The sequence below is a fragment of the Cannabis sativa genome, chromosome 5, assembly GCF_029168945.1.
Source record: "Cannabis sativa cultivar Pink pepper isolate KNU-18-1 chromosome 5, ASM2916894v1, whole genome shotgun sequence".
Lineage (NCBI taxonomy): Eukaryota > Viridiplantae > Streptophyta > Magnoliopsida > Rosales > Cannabaceae > Cannabis > Cannabis sativa.
The window spans coordinates 22,942,705-22,964,618 of NC_083605.1; the positions used below are offsets into that span (position 1 = coordinate 22,942,705).

Genomic DNA, 21,914 nt, shown 5'->3' on the forward strand with positions numbered 1-21,914 from the left:
CTCTGAAGGGACCAATAGTTTGTAATTAAGTTTTGGTGTAATGAAATACATGATTGATTGATTAAAAAAAAAAAAAAACTTTTATTTAGTCTGACAAGTCTGTTAAACAAGTTGGTATTCTGTTAATTAACCAACTAATCTGTTAGTTGTTTTTCCAACTTGGTTCTTGAATATTAGTGCTATAAAAGCACTTGGCTCTGTACCATTCTCTTTAATTTCAATTCTGAGAAATAAAAAGCAATTCTTTTTCTCTTTATTTTTATCGGTTTCTCTCATATACGGCCGAGTTTCAATATTTTCTATTTAAAATAAACAAATTAAGTATGAAAATGATATATTCGATGAACTGTAAGCTATTATGCTGGCAAACAACCCTACCATTTTATCCCTATAATTAAATGATTCCTTTATACACATTGGACACTACCAACGTAGACATTCTGTATATACTATATAGCAAAACATGTACAAATTATGTAAGCGAACCCCCAAATCATTATCCTAGGATTACGTCTCAATCTCAGAAGGCCTTTGTGCCAAAGAATGCAACATTAACAAATTAAATAAATAATAATAAAAAAAAAAATCAACGAAAGAACATTCTCTCTAACGAGGCCCCTACTAGAATAGACTCAAAAGCATCCAAACATAAAAGGATCTTTAGTTAGACCACACATGAACGAGACCATGCCTATTGCCCGTGTATATTTCGTTGCGTTCTTCATCATAGAAAAGAGCAGTTATGTCTTCCAAGGCCTCACTAACTGTGCTTCTTACCGGAGAGTATTTCTGCTTTGAGCAGTTAGAACTGCAACCACAGTCGTCAGCTTCGAGAGGATGATTAGTAGAGTTTATTTTAGCCAAGCATTTTCCAGTCAGGATATTGCTGATATTAATGGATCCAGCTTCATAACATAGAAAATCAATCTTCAGTACATAATATTATATAGAGTAAGAAGATATCTAGTAGACTAGTATCAGTATTTTCCCTATAGCTAACAATACAGTTGAGAGAAATATACCATTTCCTTCTGCCCAATGATCATCGGATGAAGCCTTACAGTAGGATATTATAAGATCCTGATCACAAGTAATATATATGTTGTTTGTATTGCAATCAGGGTGCCACAACATATGATCCTCGAATGAAGTTACACGCTCCCCACGGAAGTTCCAAACAGACACAGTTCGATTTCTAAATGTCAGAAACAACTGATTCTCATACAAAAAAATAAATGCTGAAGGAGTCATGAACTCAGTTTTGCTAACTTCCATTAACTCAGTATTGCGAACCTACAGGCATTATATAATTTTTAATTTAAGTATGCTTATATGTAATAAGATAAGAAATCTAAAGAGAATTGCCAGGAAAAAGGTAAAAAATGACTACTTACATCAAGGATCTGAAGATTCTCACTTTCTTGCTTGACGAGAAGTTTCTCATTGAACTGTTCTATGAACTCTACCTTTTTATTTCGATGAAGTAGATGGTTGAAGGATTTGAGAACTGTGCCATCTTCAATTGAAAGAATTTTAAGGGGAACATGGCTGGTAGCTCTATTGAAGATCAATAGCATGATACCTGGACTGTAACAAACGAAGAAACATCAAGACGCAAGAACACTCATGATATCTGAAGTAAAATACATTATTCTGTTTGTAAGTTTCACTGTGAGATATTTCTTCGTTTGGAAACCATGGTGAACATAATTATTTTTAAAAGGTATATCTTGTACCCAAATTTATCAGTGCAGGTACATCAGAATAAACAAATCAGCACAGATCAAACTCGTAGAGCTAATAAAGCAAATTTATTTCAACATTCCAATCGGACAAGGCAACCAGGAAAGTAGTCTTTTCAGGTTATTTAGCAATTTAAGAAAAGAAAAGCAAAAATAACTCAAACCAATTCAAATACAATGAGAAGCTAAAATTGTAATGTAAACTTGTTTAGATTACAACAACAAGGTCATCGCATATGCTTAGCTCCAAAGTGTACGGTTAGACTGAGACCACATATAAAAAGATTAACAGGTCACTCCAACAACCAGAACATTCATGTTATGAACACATCCCATACAATACAGATATAGAAAATGAATAATGGCAGAGCACATAATCAGAACAAAAAGAGTAAGTAAGACAGTTTAATCTTTGGAGAGAAGAAAATTACCTAATTTTGATTTCTTGCACGTGTTTATCTGATATAGAGTATAGCATAGTGTAGTTTTTAAGGTCAAACACCTTATATATGCTGAAACAGAAAGAAAACGTAAGCTTGTAAGAATTTGAATGCAATTGGCAATGACAAAGTGCGAAGCACAAATCATTCTGTAAAGATACCTATCTTGTGCAGAGTAAGTTAGCACCTTCCCATTAACATCATCAAACTCTACAAAGCCAGGCCACTTCAAAGATTCAGACTCAAAAAGAGCAAATCCGGCGTCAGGCTTGCCTCTTCTTATGTACCTAGTCACAATTCACAAATCCACAAATATTCCCACAATTCACAATCCACAAATAAACAATATATTAACATATAGAAAAATAAATGGGTAATTAAAATTTTCTTTTCACTACAGATAGTACAAACATTTTAAGAGAACAGATATGCATCTTAATGGAAACAACTACATGTTTGTAAAGAAATACATTTATGAGTTTATATCATACAATATTCTTGAGTTTAAACAAAACAAAATTTTATATATTATTAAAAATTCCAGAATGAACTTCTGCGATTACCAAAACAAAACAGATAACTTTTATCTGAACACAGGTGAACTGGAACTATTTATTGTAATTCTTTTTATTTTTTTTTTTGAAAAAAGAGAAAGAGATCACTTGTCTTACACTGATCCCTCCCCCGATATTTTACTGAAAGCCTTGGATACAAACACTATAACTCAAAACAACAAAACACAAAAACATCAAAACTATACTAGAGCCGAAAAATAAAACCAGTAAACTGAAAAACTATAACCCATAATCATAATAAATTACCACAAGACTCTCCATTCTCTACTTAAGTCTAGAAATGAGAACTGCTCTAAAAATTCTTATATACCCCAGTAGCTGTCCAAAATCAAATCTTATCCCATAAGACATTTGGTGAGCTCTCCGCACCTTGAAAAATTCTGTCATTTCTCTCTAACCAAACAGCCCATAGAACTGCAAGAATTGCAGTTCTCCATAAGCATGTCTTTTTTCAACTTCCACCCAATTTGCTAACTATCATATGGTTGACCAATTCAGGAAAGACCTACTGAATTTCAAATTCAATTACTCTTTTGTCTTTTTGAGTTACAACAAAATTATATAACAATCAAACAAATTCAAAATTAGAGATAAGAGTTAAAAAAAAAAATGAGCGTATTTTGGGACAATGCTCTCTCCTCTCTTGTTCTGGAAATCACAAGTTACAAAACTTTAACAAAAATTTAGTGTTATATCTTCTATTTTAACTAAAACTCTCCAACATAAGATGACATAAACCGAACACATGATAAAACTAAAATTACTTCTTATTGTAACCGTATTAGGGGTTTTCTTATAAAATGTTTTAATATTGTAAAATATACAAGCTGTTACACTAAGAAAATATAGAAATTTGTATATCTTAGCAAATAAAATAATACTTAGCTAGGTCAACATTAAAAAACTCAAAAATATATTGCAATAACATGTGTGGTATCACATATTTAATTTAAAATTTGAAATTGAATTATAAGTACAAAAATCAAAAGATTTTAAAAAAAAAAAATGAGAATGTTTATGAGAAGAGAAAAAACATAAAATTATGTTTTAGGAGAGAAGGTGAATAAGTCATTGACTATGAACTATTATAATAGGATTTTTGAAGCCAAATAATCATTAATCATAGAACAACTTACCAACGAATCACCTATACAACTAAACCTTTAAAGAATAATAATAACTTTTGTCAAAAAGAAAAAATAATGATAAACTATTTATGGTAGCTATACCGTTCAAACAAGCAAACTTAGATTAAGATCTTACTATTTATCAATGTTTAAAAAGGCGTTTTTGAGGCGCGCCTCAAGCTGAGGTGTTTAAAGATTGCACTAAGGCATGCGCCTTGTTGAGGAGAAGAGAGGCGTACGCCTTAATGGGTGAGGCGCTGAATTGAGGCGTGAGGCGTTGAGGCGTAAGAGGCGTGCGCCTCAAATTTTGAAAGTTAAATGGGCTATTTGAGCCCTAAAAAAAAGGCCCAGATTGTAATTTTATATTTGTTTTTCTGCTGCCCAACTTAAAAAACCTAAAAAACTTTTAAAAAGCCCCATAAACATTAATGAAAAAGCCCAATGAAATATTTAAGCAAGCCCAAATAAAACTTAAAAATAAAATCCCTAATTCTATCTTCTTCCTATCTCTCTCTCTCCTTCACGTGCAGCTGCTTATTTCTTCAACCAACAACAAAAAAAAAAACCTTGCTTCTTTTAAATGTTGCTAGGATAGTAGAATTTAAGATTCTAATTCTAGAAACATAATTATTTTTATTTTAGTTTGAGTTTTATGAGACATATTTGTTGGTATTGTTGAACTTTATGAAAAGTTTTATGGTTATTATTTTTATGAGATATTTTATAGTATGTTTAAAATTTATGCGACAATTTATTTATTTTTAGTGCCCTAAAATATTGATTCTATTAATATTTGAGGCTTACGCCTCATACGCCTCGCCTTACAAAAAAAAAACGCCTCAAGGCTCATTTGCGTTTTTTTAAACATTGCTATTTATATTACAAATAGTGATTCTTTAATACAGAAGCACCCTAATTTATATAACCATAACATTTCTCAATCTAATATAAATGGTAAATCACTAAAAAAAATAAATATCAATGTTAGAATTTTTATTTTATTTTATTGATATTGGGGGAGAGGGGATTCGAACTTAGGACCTCCTCTTTGTAAAAGATATGAAACCAGTTATGCCTCACTGTTGATTTTTTATTTTTTTTTTTTTGATAAAAATGTTAGAAATATTAAACTATTAGATTTTGACTCAATGGACAATAATCAAAATAAATTTGACTCACTATACTTAATTTAGCTACTTAATTAAAGAAAAATATCTTTTTACATTATATCAAAAATATCTAACTCAAACTGAACACTCAGCCAATGAAACAACCCAAACCCACATAGTGTAAAAATGATAGATTTTTTTTTTAATTAGATATCAAAATTACGCATCGAAACTCAAATTTTCCTAATAATACTTATTCATGCATAAAATACCCATTAAGAGTGCACCCTTTAAAAAACAATGGAACATAATACAAAAAAAAAAAAAAACAATGGAACGAAGTTAAGCATAAAAATGTATGATCTACTTACTCAATTCTTGTTGATCTGCATTTCAAAGAGCTGAAACTGTCTGAGGAGTAGACTGAAACAGTTATAAGTGAATCATTGTTTTTATTATAAAACAAGCTTCGGATGACTTCACCAGGACTAACATTCATAAAACAAAGTCTCTCATTTGTCTCTGTAATAAGAATAGGCAACAAAAGATATATAACATAGTTTCCTTAACAGAAATAAATTTGAAGCAATATGGATGATTCCAAGATAACACATTAAACGTTAATGATTCCAGCACAATTCAACAGAAAATGCAATTAAAAACGGTTAATCATGTTGAGAGGAGAAAAAACGGCAGTCTTCCGGGATTAATGGTGATGTAGTTCATCACTATAATTCCGCTGTACATTTAACAAAATTTGTAATTTACATTGATGTATCATTAATATGTACTGATATCATCAACAACGGCCAAATAAAACTAGTTATTAGATAGATCTTCAAGGAGGCATTTCTTGTTTATTATTTGGTGTAGTAGTTCCAAAATAACTTCTTTTTTTTTGTGAAGGAAATATATATTGCCAGTATTAATGTCCATATCAAAGAACACTCCATAACTGTGAACCAAGTATACCTAGTACTATAATCATCATAAGTTCATAACTAATATTATCAGTGGTCAGCTTGTTCTTACCTCTACAAAAAGCTGCACAAACTCCAGAATATGCAAGAGCAAAGACAATGTCATGTGCAGAAACTATCTCAATGATTTTCGCTCTCTTTGATAGCAACGGAAATTCAGATAAGAATTGCCCCTTGGGATCATGAGTATCATATTCATCCTGATGAAGAAAAAAAATATATAAAACCTATGATCCTAAAAGAGTTATAGCACTTCTAGAAAAAATTCATTAAGCAAGCCAATTGTTGGAAAGGCATATAGTACAAAATTAATATATCTCTTGCTTTTGGTATTTGTAGTAGAATGACTTGTGGCGTTCTTGATTAATGCAACCAATTAGAGCAAATAAGTTGCACTAATCATAAAATTTATTCTCCAGCTTCACATTCACTTAGTAGTACTCAGAATCTAAAGTTAGTACAACGGGTAAGAGAAAAAAGGGCATGTAAAACCAGATGTTATGTCCTTAATCATTCACGGAGATAAAAAAGTAAACATCAGGAAATATTTTTCCCGTTGCCTTTCTCCAACAATAGATGCCGATCGTTTCATTTAAAAAATATTTCTTGTTCTCACAAATTGATTCTTCGGGTTATGGTGGCAATCTGAAAACTATAGGATCTTCATAATAATAAGAATCAAACTGGAAAAATAATATTTTATACACAAATAGACATGGGTTTCGATGGATTTTAGACTGGTTATTTTTTATGGCAAACAAATTCCAGTGGAAAAAGAATTCACCTAAAAAAAATAGTACGAAATCATTCTTAATACTAGAAGAACTAGTTAGTTTGGTGCATAATGAAAAGTAAATCAACATACAGTGAGGCGCATATTACGGAACCTCTCGAGGGCATTGCTGGTGCTAAAAGCACGATCACGCTTGGAGCAAATCTCACGCCTTTGCAGCTTCTTCACACAGTTTACGAATCCATCGGCGCGGGGTCTCTTGTTAGCTGAAACACGGCGAACCGAGCACGGTCGAGGACTTGCTGAAATCCTCCTCCCAACTTCCATTTGTTTTCCTAAACAAAATTTCAGAAAATTGGTGGAATGCGAGTGAGATTGGGAATGGAGTGTATGGACTTGACAACAACCCTAACCCCCTTCCCTCCCTCCTAAACAACTCTTAGCATACACACCAACAAATCCTAATAAACAACAATTATGAAAACTAAAAACCAAATTGAATATATCAATAAATATCTATACGATACGAGTGTTCACTTGAATTATTTATTGAATTAGTGATTGAAAATTATATAAATTAAATGAACGCTTCTTTTTTATATAAAAAAAAAAAATTATATAAATTATATATGTTTAATTTATCCTTAAATATCTTTTTTAAATTTTAAATAAATAAAAATCGTTAGTTCTTCTCTTGTCTCTTTTCTTTACTACTTGAGGAATTTTTTGTTTATTTATTTTTCTTTTTTTACTGAATTTTTTTTTATCATTTTTGCTAAATAATTGATTTTTTTTAGCTGAATTTCTTTTTTATTTATTATCATATATCATAAAAAAAAAAAAAACAAACACACTGTCTCTATGATATACTATAACTACTTAGTTAGTTATAGAGTTATGGATGACTATTCAATAGTTACATTTTTATTGTAACCGGTTACATTATTCTTTAACCTGTAATAGCAGGTTACTAATAGGTAGACTTTCTTTTTTTAGATTTAATTAATTATAATTAACTATTTTCTTAAAATAATTAATTAAATAGACATTCTTTTTTTAGAATTATTTAATTATAATTAATTATTTTCTTAAAATAATTAATTAAATATTTAACAAGACCTCTTTTAGCAATTAATATTTATATTTAAATCCTTACTTGACTTATTTTAATAATTAAACCATTTAATTATAATATTTACAATCAAATTTATTTTTTTTACAAAAATTAAACTTCTTTTAACACAAATTAAAATTCTCTTCTTATAATAAATTTTCAAATAATTAATTATTTTTAAATGATATTTAATTATTTTGTTACAATTATATGAACTAAGTATGAGGCCTCAAGCTAATCAATCGATAACAAGTGCAGCCATTTTTTTTTCTAAAAAATCCTTCAACTTATTTTATTTTTTACTTTTTAAATATTTAAATAAAAAAATTAAATAATTAAGTGTAATAATTTAAAATTAAGATTACAAGTATTATAAAATTTAAATTATGAAATTATATGTGTATAATTTTAAATTATAAAAAATTTTGCTATAAAATTTTAAATAATTTAAGTATAAAAAAATAAATGGCTAAAAGATTCTTATATAGTAATAAATTGTAAAAAATTAATTAATAATTATATTTAATTTAATTTTAAAATATAATTAATCTTAATTAAAGTTTTATAAGGAAATAAATGATTAGGTTACTTTCAAGTTACAAGTTATTTATTATTTATTTTTATTTAATTTTCAAATTAATCACAACCATTTAATAGTAATCCAATGGCTTAAAAAAATGTAGCCATAATGGTTACAATAAAAATGTAACCATTGAAACCTCTTCCATAGAGTTATTTATACTCTATTTTGTTAGTTACACAATTTGTTTGATACAAGCTGTTTGTTCAGCCTTCCACTCTTGTAATCTGTACGTTCCCTTCTTTATAAATAAAGCTCATGAGCTCAAGACAAGTAATTTCACAATATTGGGATATCTCTCATACTGATAACCCGATTAGTGATGTGCTTAATAGCTTGGACAAAGAGGCATATAGGGAAGTATGGAAAAATGAAGTCAGCAATTTCAGATGCTCAATCCAAGGTAGAAGATCTCCATTACTCAGTTCATTACACGGCCAACCATGATGCTGCTATTAAACATTCAGAAGCAATTTTGGATGATCTTCTTCAACACGAGGAAATCTATTGGCAGCAACGGTCTAGAGTGGATTGACTTCAATCGGGTGATCGAAACACAAAGTTTTTCCATACTAAAGCCCCTGCAAGACGGTCAAACAACAAAATAAAATTCTTATGTACTAATACCGGTGACAAAAAGACTTCGAAAGCTGATTTGGCTGCTATCATTCGCGATTATTTTGCTCAGATTTTCACAGCCTCTTCAATTGATGAAGCAGCTCTTACTGCTACAATTAATACCAATTCCTACTACCACTACTTCAAATATGAACATGATGCTCCTGCTGCCATTTTCTGCATCTGAGGTGGATAAAGCTTTATTTTCGATGGGACCAGATAAGAGCCCTGATATAGACGGGATGTCAGCGATGTTTTATCAATAGAATGGGCTATTGTTGGGGATTTGGTCACTAGAGTTGTTTTGGGGGTTCTCAATGATGGTATTAATCCTACGGAGTTGAACATAACCATTATCACTCTAATTCCAAAAATTAAGAAACCAAAACAATTGAGTGATTATCGTCCAATAAGCCTTTGTAATGTGATCTCAAAGCTAATTTCTAAAGTTTTAATTTCAAGGTTTAAGCATGTGTTTCCTGCTGTCATTTCAGAGACGCAAAGTGCTTTCCTTTCAAATCGTCTCATTCAAGATAACATTTTGGTAGCTTTTGAGTTGGTCAATGGAATTAAAATAAGAGTTAATGGTCGGAACGGGATCACTGCCATGAAATTAGATATGAGCAAGCCTTTTGATCGGGTATCAAGAAGAGTGTCGCAAGTTGCTACGCCGACTCACCATTTGTTGATGAGATAGCTTTAGTGGAGATGCCTAAGAAATGTAGCTTCCCTAACATGAAGATGTTCGACAGGACATCTGACCCAGATGACCACATAGCCCAATATCGACAAAGGATGTTCACTGTGGCCATTCCACGTGACATGAGGAAAGCATGCATGTGTAAGGGGTTTGGTTCGAGTCTAAACGGACCAGCCCTCCAGTGGTATACTAATTTACCTAATAATTCTATTAAAACTTTTGCACAACTCACTGATACTATTATTGAGCAATTTGCCAGTAGCAAGAAATTAGAGAAGCAATTAGAAGACCTCTATGTCATCGTCCAACGACGTGGGGAGGCATTGAGAGATTACGTGGGGCGCTTCAATAAAGAGAAAGTGTTCATTACCAATTGCAACCTGCACACAGCCATCTTAGCCTTCGGTAAAGGACTTCATTACGACTTAGATTTATAAAAAGAACTCACCAAGTACCCCTGTAAGACTATGAAAGACGTCCTCGCTAAGGCATGGGCCCAAATCAAGTGGGAAGAAGATGAAGTCAACTACTACAGATCCTCTCCAAGAAAAGAGACTCGCAGAGATTCTAGAGTAGACAGACGACACAACAACAAATGGTCTGAGCCATACCCAACTTCTAACAAGCTAGAGAATTGAAGAAGGAATTACAACCAACCCACTAAAACATATTCTCGAAATGGACTAAAGATGCTCGAGTACAACCTGTCCATCTCACCTGCCGAGGCTGTACAAGTACTTAAGGGGCTTAGAAGTAAAGTAAAGTGGCCTGAGAAGATGAGAACTCTAGCTGGCCAGAGGGACAGAAGCAAGTGGTGGGAGTGTTGGGATTTTATGCCCTAAATAAAATCCATTACAATACAATCTGATTTGTTATCAATAGAAGATTAGAAGTCATTTATGTTTACATGTAGTTTTCATGTTTATGGTTTGATGTGTACAATATCTGTTAAGTCCAGAACATATAGTTATTCACAATTACAGTGATGCCAACACAGTGGAATGTAATTGTGATTATATGCTTCAAAAGATAATGTCCTTGATTCATCAGTGCACTGGATTTTACACTGATGTGATTGTAGTGGCCAAAAATTGCTCTAAGCCCAACGAAAAGGCCCAACGATCGAAGTACTTACAAAGCCTGTTGGGTTTTATTCCCTAAATAAAACTCTTTACAATCTGATTAGTAATCAATATAAGAAATTTGAAGTGATTTATGTTTGCATGAATTTTACATGCTTATGGTTTTATATGTTTATTACATTTATACACAAAATCAGTTAAATCCAGATCATATGTTGATTCACAATTACAGTATCGTCAACACAGTAGAATGTGATTGTGATCATATGAGTCAAAAGACTAAGTCCCTGTTTCATCAGTGTTTTGGATTTATACTAATATGATAATCATCGATGATGTATACTTACACTTGGAGTAAGTGTTATGTTCTTTCCAGGACATTAGTAAAGTATACTAGTTTCGAATGTATGGAGTATACATTGGACTGGACCAATATTGCAACTTAGTTAAGATATTACAAACTTACCGTTATATCTTTCCAAGTCAATATCAGTAGTTGATCTTAAGATTAAAAGAATCTAAATCCTAATATGCTTAGGCTCAACTCAGGAGTACTATTCACGTTCTTTGATTTATTAGTTAAGCCTACTTTTGGGTCAGGGTGATACGTATATTTTGGGAACATGATAGTATGATTGAGTGGGAGTGCTGAGCATAAATATGGAATCTATAGCTTCTACTGGTGTATAGAAGTCAAGTGATGATTCCCTTCGAGCTTAGCAAATAGAAGTAAATGGATGAGCTCTTGTTTAAGTGACTAATTCTTAGATCACTAAACACCATTTACAGGTAGCTAAGTGTTTTAAGGGGCAAAATACATTGAGGGGTGAGAACGGTAAAATTATCCCATCTCGATGTAAATCATCTATATAAAGGATCTTTGATCACAATAAGATTATAACAATGGTTAAATGAGATAGCATATCCATATCGTGGAACATATAATATGCTCTATATAAGTCTGAGAGTGCAATTCTAAGTTCTAAGACTGGATTCAACGAAGAATTAATAAGTAGGAATTTACTTAGTAAATTCGATTCACTTATTGGAAGCTCAGCATATAGATCCATGGTCCCCATTCTGATTGAGAAAATGCTGCTTGTAAGACTCAATAATTGATTTGTGATTAACCAATTATAATTCTAAAGTTAGACTATGTCTAATTTGTGAATTTTCACTAAGCAGGGGCGAAATTGTAAAGAAAAGAGATTCTAGGTTTATTTATTTATTAATAGACTTGATATGTCTAATTAATAATTAAATTAAATGACAATATTATTTAATAATCAATTTTAGTTATTAATTAATTAGTTTTGGTATTTGAATGGTTAGAATTGGAAAAATTGGCGTTTTTGAGAAAATAGAAATAAAATTTGTTAAAACTGCAAAACCAAGTGAGGCCCATTATATACACCTTGGCCGGCCACTTTATGTGGATTTTCAAATTGATATTTTCATTATTTTAATGCCAAATTATTCCTAACCTAAACCTAGTAGTTGCCTATAAATAGAAAGTGATGGCTCAGTCAAAATTATAACTTTGAATAATCTTCTGACAGAAAATTCTCTCTTCAGAAAAACTGAGCCTTCCCTTTTCTATTCCTTGGCCGAACCTCTCTCTCTCTCTTTTCTTCTTCTAAATTTTGAACCTTAGTGATAGAGTAAGTGTCCACACACAACAAGTGGTAACTCAATCATAGATTGGAAGACTGTGAAGGATCACACACAAAGAGAAGGACATTCGGGCTCAGATCTTGATTATACTCTGCGACAGAAAGGATACAAGGGTTAGAGATCTGAGTGGAAGGAGACATTAATTCTGCTGCATCAATGTAAGGTTTTCTTAACTTTAGATGTGTTTATTTTATCGTTTTAGAAAGTTCATATTTAGGGTGTTAAACAACATACTTGTGAGAAGATCTAAGATCCTGGTAAAATAAATTCCAACAACTGGCCTCAGAGCCATGGTAATTGATTTGCTTGCAAGAAATTTGGACTTTAAAACGATTGTTTGTTATTTGGATGGTTTCATGTTGTATTGAGAATTATATGATGATTGATTGATGTTTATGAATTTTCGTGAAAAATAATTGAAATTTTGTTTCTGGAATTATTTCTATTGGATAGTATGGAAAAAACTAAGCAATTTACCTTTTTACAGAACTCAATTTCGATTTAATTTGAATTAGTTATGATTTTTCGAAGATTCGAAAAAAAATCAGGGATGCTGCACTCACCCACGCGCGCGGACAGCACGAATTCAGACAACATCGACCGAACTTGCTGTCTGAAGCAGCCTTGCACGCATGGAAACCCTGCAAATCCCACCTTGCGCCGTGATTTCTCGGCCCAGCACCCCTCATGCACGCGCGGACGTGTATGCACAGCATACCGTCCGTACAGCTCGTATTTTTTTCGTTTTTCTTCGATTTTTCATGCTTTTTCATGGATTTAAGTTCTGATTTTTTGTGTAGTTTTGTATTTAGACATTTACTATTCCTATTTCAATACTAATTATCATAATTAAATTAATTATTATTTTTTTTAATTTAATTCATGATATTAGTGTAATTTGAATTTGAAAATAGTAAATATCTATCTTTTTGCTTAATTATCTATCTTATTTTTAAATTTGATTATATCTTATCTTTTTTTAAATTGAAGGTCAGATATTAATTTTTTTTAAATTAATTTTTTTTTAAATAATTTGACCTTATTTAAATTTAAAATAGGATAACTATAATCATGATATTTTAAATAGATGTAAGATATTTTGCTAACTTTTAAATTTTGTTATTTTATTTATTTAAATTAAATCTAAAATCTGAAAAAGATATTTATTTATCCTTTTTAATTTCTTATTTAATTTTTATTTATAAAATAATATTTAATTTTTAAAAGTAGTTAGCAAATTTTGAAATGATATTTAGGTTAGTTGAAACCTAGTTTTTCAAAATTGTAGGTTTAATTTTAAATATCATTTTATTATTATTTTCGAAAATAAATAAATATTTTTTTTCGAAAATTAAATATTAATTTTATTTATTTAATTAATTATTTTTTTTTCGAAATTATTTATTTAAAATTAAATAAATCATACATCCAACTATCCAGCTAACCTTGTTGCAGGAGTATGTGTTTTAGCTTGTCTGTAAGTTTTTAAAACCTATTATTGCTTCATTGCAAATAGCCATGGTTAACTTGTTGACAAATCCAATGATCTGATTTTATCTCATGGCTCCCTTGGTCAAGTAAATAATTTGTAACAAGTAAATTTTACAATCTTCTTTCATCTGTGTATGACCTAGCAACATGATAGGATCCATCCAAATGTGTGCTTGTGTGAGCCTATATGTTTATTTTATTATATAGATGCATATAGGTTGTTGCTAAATAAAATGTCACACCATGATAGATTTTATTTAGGTCCATTTAGTTTATGGACCTATTCAATTAATAACAGTTATTTATTTTAAGGTTAAATTCCTCTCTTTTGGGCCTTGTGTGAGAGTTGGGAGCCATAGAAGTAGGTACGACATACTGAACCCAGCATCCCCTCACATGAACTACCCCAATTGTGAAGGCTCATTTGCCTGATTTGAATAACTGTGCTAGGTTAATTATATTAGTTTGACCTAATAAAATTGAATTAGCAACATAATTAATTTTTAAAATATATGAAAATTTATTTTCATTTTAATATTTTAAAGTTAATTTTAAGAAAAACACTTTTAGTTTTAGATATTATTTCTATACAAACTATTTGTATTTTTCTTGTATTTAATTAAATAAAGAATTTTAACTAACTAGATTCTTTCTGGAGCTTATTTAATTAAATATTCCTATTTAAGTTATAAATTAGTTATATTAACTAATTTTTCATATCTAACTTAAATTTGAATATTTTATTTAAATTTAAAATTAAGTTGAAGAATCCTAGGCATTGGTTATTAAAGATTCTTAAGATATTTTTTAAGTTAGTTTTAAACTTAAAATGGAATATTTTTCAAATTAAGTGGTTACAATTTAATTTTTGATATTTAATTAAATCTAAATTTGAAAATATTTAAGTTTTAGATTTTTTCTATACAACTTAAATTAGATATTTTTCAAATTTTTGTTGAAAAGATACTTAGTCAAATAAGATATTTTCTAGATAGTTATTTCTAGACTACTTATTATTTCTAATATTTAAATAGGAAAATATTATACATTGTGAAATTAATTATTTAAATAATTAATTTTGGTACAATTTTATTTAAGTATATTTTTTCCTAGTATTAAACTAGAGATTAATAATTAAGCTTTCTCTACACTTATTTATTTATCTCTTGAATTTAATACATTTAATTAAATTGAAAAATTAAATATCTAAGTTGATTTTCATCATGATACTTAAATATTTATTTTTTCATGACACTTAATTAAATAGAAAATTATTTCTTAGGTTGAATTTTAATTTTTTCAACTTAAATTTAAATAATTTTCAAAATATATTTTTTCTTTATTTTATTAATCAATTTCGAAAATTGCATTTTAATTATGCTAGATGTTTTTGAATTTATCTTGAAAAATAGATTGAGTTGTAAATTAATTATTTATTTTAATTAATTCTTGGATCAACTTAAATCAATGATGTTTTCATTTATTGATTAATTTAAAATAAATGAATTAAAGTATATTATTAGAAATTGAATTAATTAGTCAGAGGAAAATCTAGATAGGTGATATTTTTGCTTGAAGTATTTTTTTCTGAGTATTTATTATTTAAAATTTTCGAAAATTTGTATAGTTTTATACTTTATTTTTCGAATACAATAAATATATTCTTATGAAAATTTATTTTAAGTTGCTAATTAATTGAAATTAATACAACTTAAATTAATTTTTCTTAATATTTATATTTAAAATTACTACTAAGATGGAAATAATTCATTTTATTTCAATCACCATCTAAGTATAATTTTATAAATATTATATTAAATTCTTATTTTGAATTTTTTAATTCTAAATTTGATATTTAATGAATATATTTATTAGAATAATAAAGAAAATACATTTTAAAGAATGAGCTTTATTATTATTAAGATATTTGATCTCCATTGTTAGTTTTACATCGCGTTTGTTTTAGTGAGTAATCCTCCCTAATGGTGGAACGTTCATTAGCAATTTCGCACCGTTTAATCTCGAAAGATAAGTAGTTTGTAAGTGTTTTAGATGGTATGGATCACCCTAATGGTGGCGACCATATTTGACTTGCAAATTATGAAACAATGGTAGAAGCTCATAAGATAGAATAGCCTTGACTCTCGCCTAAACGGGACAACGCTGGATTCCAATCTTGATCGAATAAAAGGTTGCTAGAATGTTTAACATTTTAGATGAGCTGACAACTCTATTCAATGGATGGTAGCTCTGACTCTCGCCTAAACGGGACACTGATATCAGTTTGTTGAAAAACCTTGGAAATTATTTAGGATTGTATTTTTTTGTATTTTCTCTTATCATTCCTACATGCTATGTGCTTATAATTTCTGAATTAATTTTGTGTTAAACCATTATTGATTTCTATTTATTGATTTCTATTTATTGATTTCTATTATTTTGTAATATCCTGTATAATCATGATGAATTCCATGTTATCACTGTTGACTGAAAATAAGCTAAATGGATCTAACTTTCCTAAATGGAATGAGAACATTAATATTGCTCTCATAGGAGAAAGTGCCTTGTTTGTGTTAACTGAGCCGTCTCCTGAAGTGCCGGGGGATAATGCATCCAAAGCTGTGAAAGAAAAGTATGAGCGTTGGCAGAAAGCAAATGACAAAGCTCTATACTTTATGCTTTCCAGCATGGTTGACACCCTCAAAACTCGGTTTTCTAAAACCGAAAAGGCTGCTGAAGTAATGACGAAGTTAACTGAGCTATTCGGTAGGGCATCTCTTCAGTCTCGCTTTGACGCGACTAAGAAATACATCAATGCACGGATGGAACCCCATCAAAACGTGCGTGATCATGTTCTCCTCATGGCAAGTTATTTCCAAGAAGCCCAGGATCATGGTGCTGAAATGGATCATACTACTCAAGTAAGCCTTATCTTGCATAGTTTGACTCCAGTGTTTCTGCCCTATACATCAAATTATGTCATGAATAAGAAGGACATAGACTTTCATGAGTTAGTCAATGACCTTCAGACTTATGAAAATTTGATTGGATGACCCAAGAAGAAAGGGAGTAAGCCTCAAAATTCTGGGAATGGTAATGGGACGGTCAAACCTGAAGCAAATGTTGCCTCTGCTTCTAAACCCAAATCGAAGAAGAAGTGGAAAAACACCAAGAAGCGTGCAAAAGCCATGAAAAACAAAAAGGCTGCTGCTTCTGGTGATGCTACACTCAAAGGAAAGTGTTTCTACTGCAATGAGAAAGGTCATTGGAAACCCCAATGTCCTAAACTTCTTGCAAAGAAATAAGGTATTTCTTTCTATAAACTTTAAGAGTTTTAGTGAATTATTATCCAATTGGATTATTGATTGTGGACTAACTTTGTTTATTTGTTTCTTCTTCTTGTAGGCCAAGCTACTTGAACTCAGATGCTATCTTAGTGAGTTGGATCGGAAAGCTGGACAAAAGGGTGAAGATCGTCCAAGATGAAGATGAAGCTCATTTATCTAATTTTGAATTAATTGTTTTAGTTTAAAGACAATTTGGATTTCGAATTTTAGATAGGGATTTTTATCCCTGTTTTTCTCATATTGTTGCAATTTTTTATTATTATTAATAATATTTTAATTTTATTTTCTTTTTCAAACAAATTGCAATTTATGAGATTGAGCTTCATTTACTTTATCTTAAACCACAATTACCACATTATATTTATATGTTTGTATGTGAAAGTGTTTTTATTATTGATACAAATTCTATAATATTTACAACTCTTCATAGAGTTATATTAAATAAACACTAGAAATTACTTCTATGTTTATTAATAATTGTTAATTCTAATACAATTATTAAGAATTTGTTTAATAAAAGGATCTTTTGATCTGATAGGGGTGGAGAAAAGTTAAGAAAACTATGCAGTTCAACGATCTTTTATATCTAATGAACTCTAGATAGTATTCAACTCAACATAAACTCTATTACACTTAGAGAATCATGACCTTTACAACCTTTAGGGGTGGATCATAATCTCTATATACTTAGGGGTGGAGTATATTCCACAATACCCTATGTAACACATATTTTCTTTAAACATGGAAGTAATATAATGACTTAGCTATTATCAATATAAATCCTTGATCTTGATTGTATGTTCCAATTCCCTTTACTGTTGTAGTAAAAATTTGATACCTATAAAAGTTCTTTGATAAAGTTTCAGACTACCTTAATTGAGTGGGAGAATTTTAAAATTCTATACCCATCTTCATTAGGTTGACATTTGTGATAGGAACTTAAGAACACTACTGAAAAGCAAATCTAACCATTCATGTGGATAGATATAACTTATCAGAAGTATGAGAATAAGATAAAGAATTCTAGTTCAGTCTATTCGAATGACTTGAACCAAGAATTCTTAATTCTCATAAAATTTTATGGTATCTTAATTTTGATTACTTAATCTCTGGCATGTATTTTTCACTTCAAATACTAGTCTGCTATGTTGATGACTTAGTCTTAACTTAAAGTTTCTGACTAATACAAAAGTCACAACTAGATAACTCTCCAAACAATAAAGAGGTTAAATGCATTATTTAACCAGACATCTGCTATTGAGTGGGAGCTATCTGAGATATAATCAAATAAGGAGCATTAGAAGATATTTAAGAAAGGTTTATGAAAGTGATCTATATTTTAGATATTAAGGAACTGTATATCAGTTATCCTTGTATCTTCACCAACTCATTCGAAATTCTTGAGATGGTGGTTACTTTGGGGGTGGAGGAGTTATTCTATAATAATTCAAGCTCTACCAGAGAAGACTTATAACTTTGTAAATTCGAAATTACCAGAAAGTTATATTACTGAAGAAAAATCTACACTGTATTATCTCAATTCCATATTTTAAAATATGAGAGATATGTCTTCTGTTTATTCAGATGTACTTTAAAACAGTAAGGATTTCAGTATCCCTTGATGAGTAATGCATATAGTAAAGGATGTTTCATAAATGTATTTATGAACTAATTTCTAGAAGTTTGGGTGGATTCAAATATACTACACTTGATCTAAAGATCAAGATATCAGATTGACTTATGTGCACACTTTGTTTTATGTTAGTGCAAGTGGGAGTTTGTTGGGTTTTATGCCCTAAATAAAACTCTTTACAATCTGATTAGTAATCAGTATAAGAAATTTGAAGTGATTTATGTTTGCATGAATTTTACATGCTTATGGTTTAATATGTTTATTACATTTATACACAAAATCAGTTAAATCAAGATCATATGTTTATTCACAATTACAGTATCGTCAACAAAGTAGAATGTGATTGTGATCATATGAGTCAAAAGACTAAGTCCCTGTTTCGTCAGTGTTTTGGATTTACACTAATGTGATAATCAGCGATGATGTATACTTACACTTGGAGTAAGTGTTATGTTCTTTCCAGGACATTAGTAAAGTATACTAGTTTCGAATGTATAGAGTATACATTGGACTGGACCGATATTGCAACTTAGTTAAGATATTACAAACTTACCGTTATATCTTTCCAAGTCAATATCAGTAGTTGATCTTAAGATTAAAAGAATCTAAATCCTGATATGCTTAGGCTCAACTCAGGAGTACTATTCATGTTCTTTGATTTATTAGTTAAGCCTACTTTTGGGTCAGGGTGATACGTATATTTTTGGAACATGATAGTATGATTGAGTGGGAGTGCTGAACATAAATATGGAATCTATAGCTTCTACTGGTGTATAGAAGTCAAGTGATGATTCCCTTCGAGCTTAGCAAATATAAGTAAATGGATGAGCTCTTGTTTAAGTGACTAATTCTTAGATCACCAAACACCATTTACAGGTAGCTAAGTGTTTTAAGGGGCAAAATACATTGAGGGGTGAGAATGGTAAAATTATCCCATCTCGATGTAAATCATCTATATAGAGGATCTTTGATCACAATAAGATTATAACAATGGTTAAATGAGATAGCATATCTATATCGTGGAACATATAATATGCTATATATAAGTCTGAGAGTGCAATTCTAAGTTCTAAGAGTGGATTCAACGAAGAATTAATAAGTAGAAATTTACTTAGTAAATTCGGTTCACTTATTGGAAGCTCAGCATATAGATCCATGATCCCCATTCTAGTTGAGAACATACTGCTTGTAAGACTCAATAATTGATTTGTGATTAATTAATTATAATTCTAAAGTTAGACTATGTCTAATTTGTGAATTTTCACTAAGCAGGGGCGAAATTGTAAAGAAAAGAGATTCTAGGTTTATTTATTTATTAATAGACTTTATATGTCTAATTAATAATTAAATTAAATGACAATATTATTTAATAATCTATTTTAGTTATTAATTAATTAGTTTTGGCATTTGAATGGTTAGAATTGGAAAATTAGCGTTTTTGAGCAAATAGAAATAAAATTTGTTAAAACTGCAAAACCAAGTGGGGCCAATTATATACACCTTGGCCGGCCACTTTATGTGGATTTTCAAATTAATATTCTCATTATTTTAATGCCAAATTATTCCTAACCTAAACCTAGTAGTTGCCTATAAATAGAAAGTGATGGCTCAGTCAAAATTATAACTTTGAATAATCTTCTGACAAAAAATTCTCTCTTCAGAAAAACTGAGCCTTCCCTTTTCTATTCCTTGGCCGAACCTCTCTCTCTCTTTTCTTCTTCTAAATTTCGAACCTTAGTGATAGAGTAAGTGCCCACACACAGCAAGTGGTAACTCAATTATAGATTGGAAGACTGTGAAGGATCACACACAAAGAGAAGGACATTCGGGCTCAGATCTTGATTATACTCTGCGACAGAAAGGATACAAGGGTTAGAGATCTGAGTGGAAGGAGACATTAATTCCACTGCATCAATGTAAGGTTTTCTTAACTTTATATGTGTTTATTTTATTGTTTTAGAAAGTTCATATTTAGGGTGTTAAACAACATACTTGTGAGTAGATCTAAGATCCTGGTAAAATAAATTCCAACAAAGCCCACTTATAAGTCAGAAACAAGGAACCCGTAAGCCCAATGGCTCACATGGACCACGCCCAATCCATGCCTTTTGGGTCATACCCATATTCAAATGTCCAACCCACAATAAAGCTTGATCTTGAAGTGTAATGTTAGGGTTGACACGTGAAGGAAGAAGAACGTTAAGTTTCCCAACTAACCCACGTAAATAGTGATCTTCCCTAGCATAGCGGAGCAAGAATATCAACCTTCTAAGTGATACGCTAAGGGGAGGGTGCTCATCCAGGAACGAACCTAAAAGATGACGCTCATCCCTGGAGAAGTGGGTGAAGACCGTTTCTCTAGGGACGGACCACGATTCAAGAGGTAGCCGTTTTCCTAAGATAATAAATAGGCCCACACTGGGACTGGGTGAGGGCATTGAAAGATATACGAATATTCACTCACTCTCTCTCTCTCTCTCTCTCTCTCTCTCTATCTCTCTCTCTCTCTCTCTATAGTTTTACGACTAAACTTATCATTTCTCTACGATCTGACGTACTCTTTCTCATTCCGGTGAGCAAGGTTTGACCGTCGATCATCACATAACCACAAACACAGGAAGTATTTATTTACATTTCTTATTTTTTTTTCTACTTCGCACTATAAATTTACTGACTTGACCGTCGAAGTGCCTTCGGCCGGCACCACCCTGATGTCCCAAGGTTTCACGGTCATCCTTTTGTCTTTGTTCCGCAGGTTGTCAGTGCCCACTAATGCTTATTCCGATCATTGTAGATTTTAGCGTCTACAGTGATAATCAGCGATAAAGTATACTTACAACTTGGATAAGTGTTATGTTCTTTCCAGGATATTGGCAAAGTATGCTAGTTTCGGATGTATGGAGTATACATTGGACTGGGACCGATATTGATCTTGGTAAAGATATTATAATCTTGTCGTGGTATCTTTC

The 21,914-nt window shown here is 30.7% G+C and overlaps 1 protein-coding gene across 1 annotated transcript; it reads right to left on the minus strand.

Moving 5' to 3' along the window:
- Nucleotides 1–359: 359 nt before the first annotated feature.
- LOC115714345 (uncharacterized) lies at nucleotides 360–7,271 on the minus strand. The gene is made up of 8 exons (XM_030643018.2): nucleotides 6,839–7,271; nucleotides 6,026–6,173; nucleotides 5,365–5,515; nucleotides 2,344–2,469; nucleotides 2,174–2,254; nucleotides 1,395–1,587; nucleotides 1,023–1,293; nucleotides 360–905 (listed from the first exon to the last, which is right to left on the minus strand). Exons 1-8 carry the CDS (start codon nucleotides 7,031–7,033, stop codon nucleotides 661–663), a joined length of 1,410 nt encoding a protein of 469 aa, XP_030498878.1. The 5' UTR covers nucleotides 7,034–7,271; the 3' UTR covers nucleotides 360–660.
- Between the last annotated feature and the right edge of the window lie 14,643 nt (nucleotides 7,272–21,914).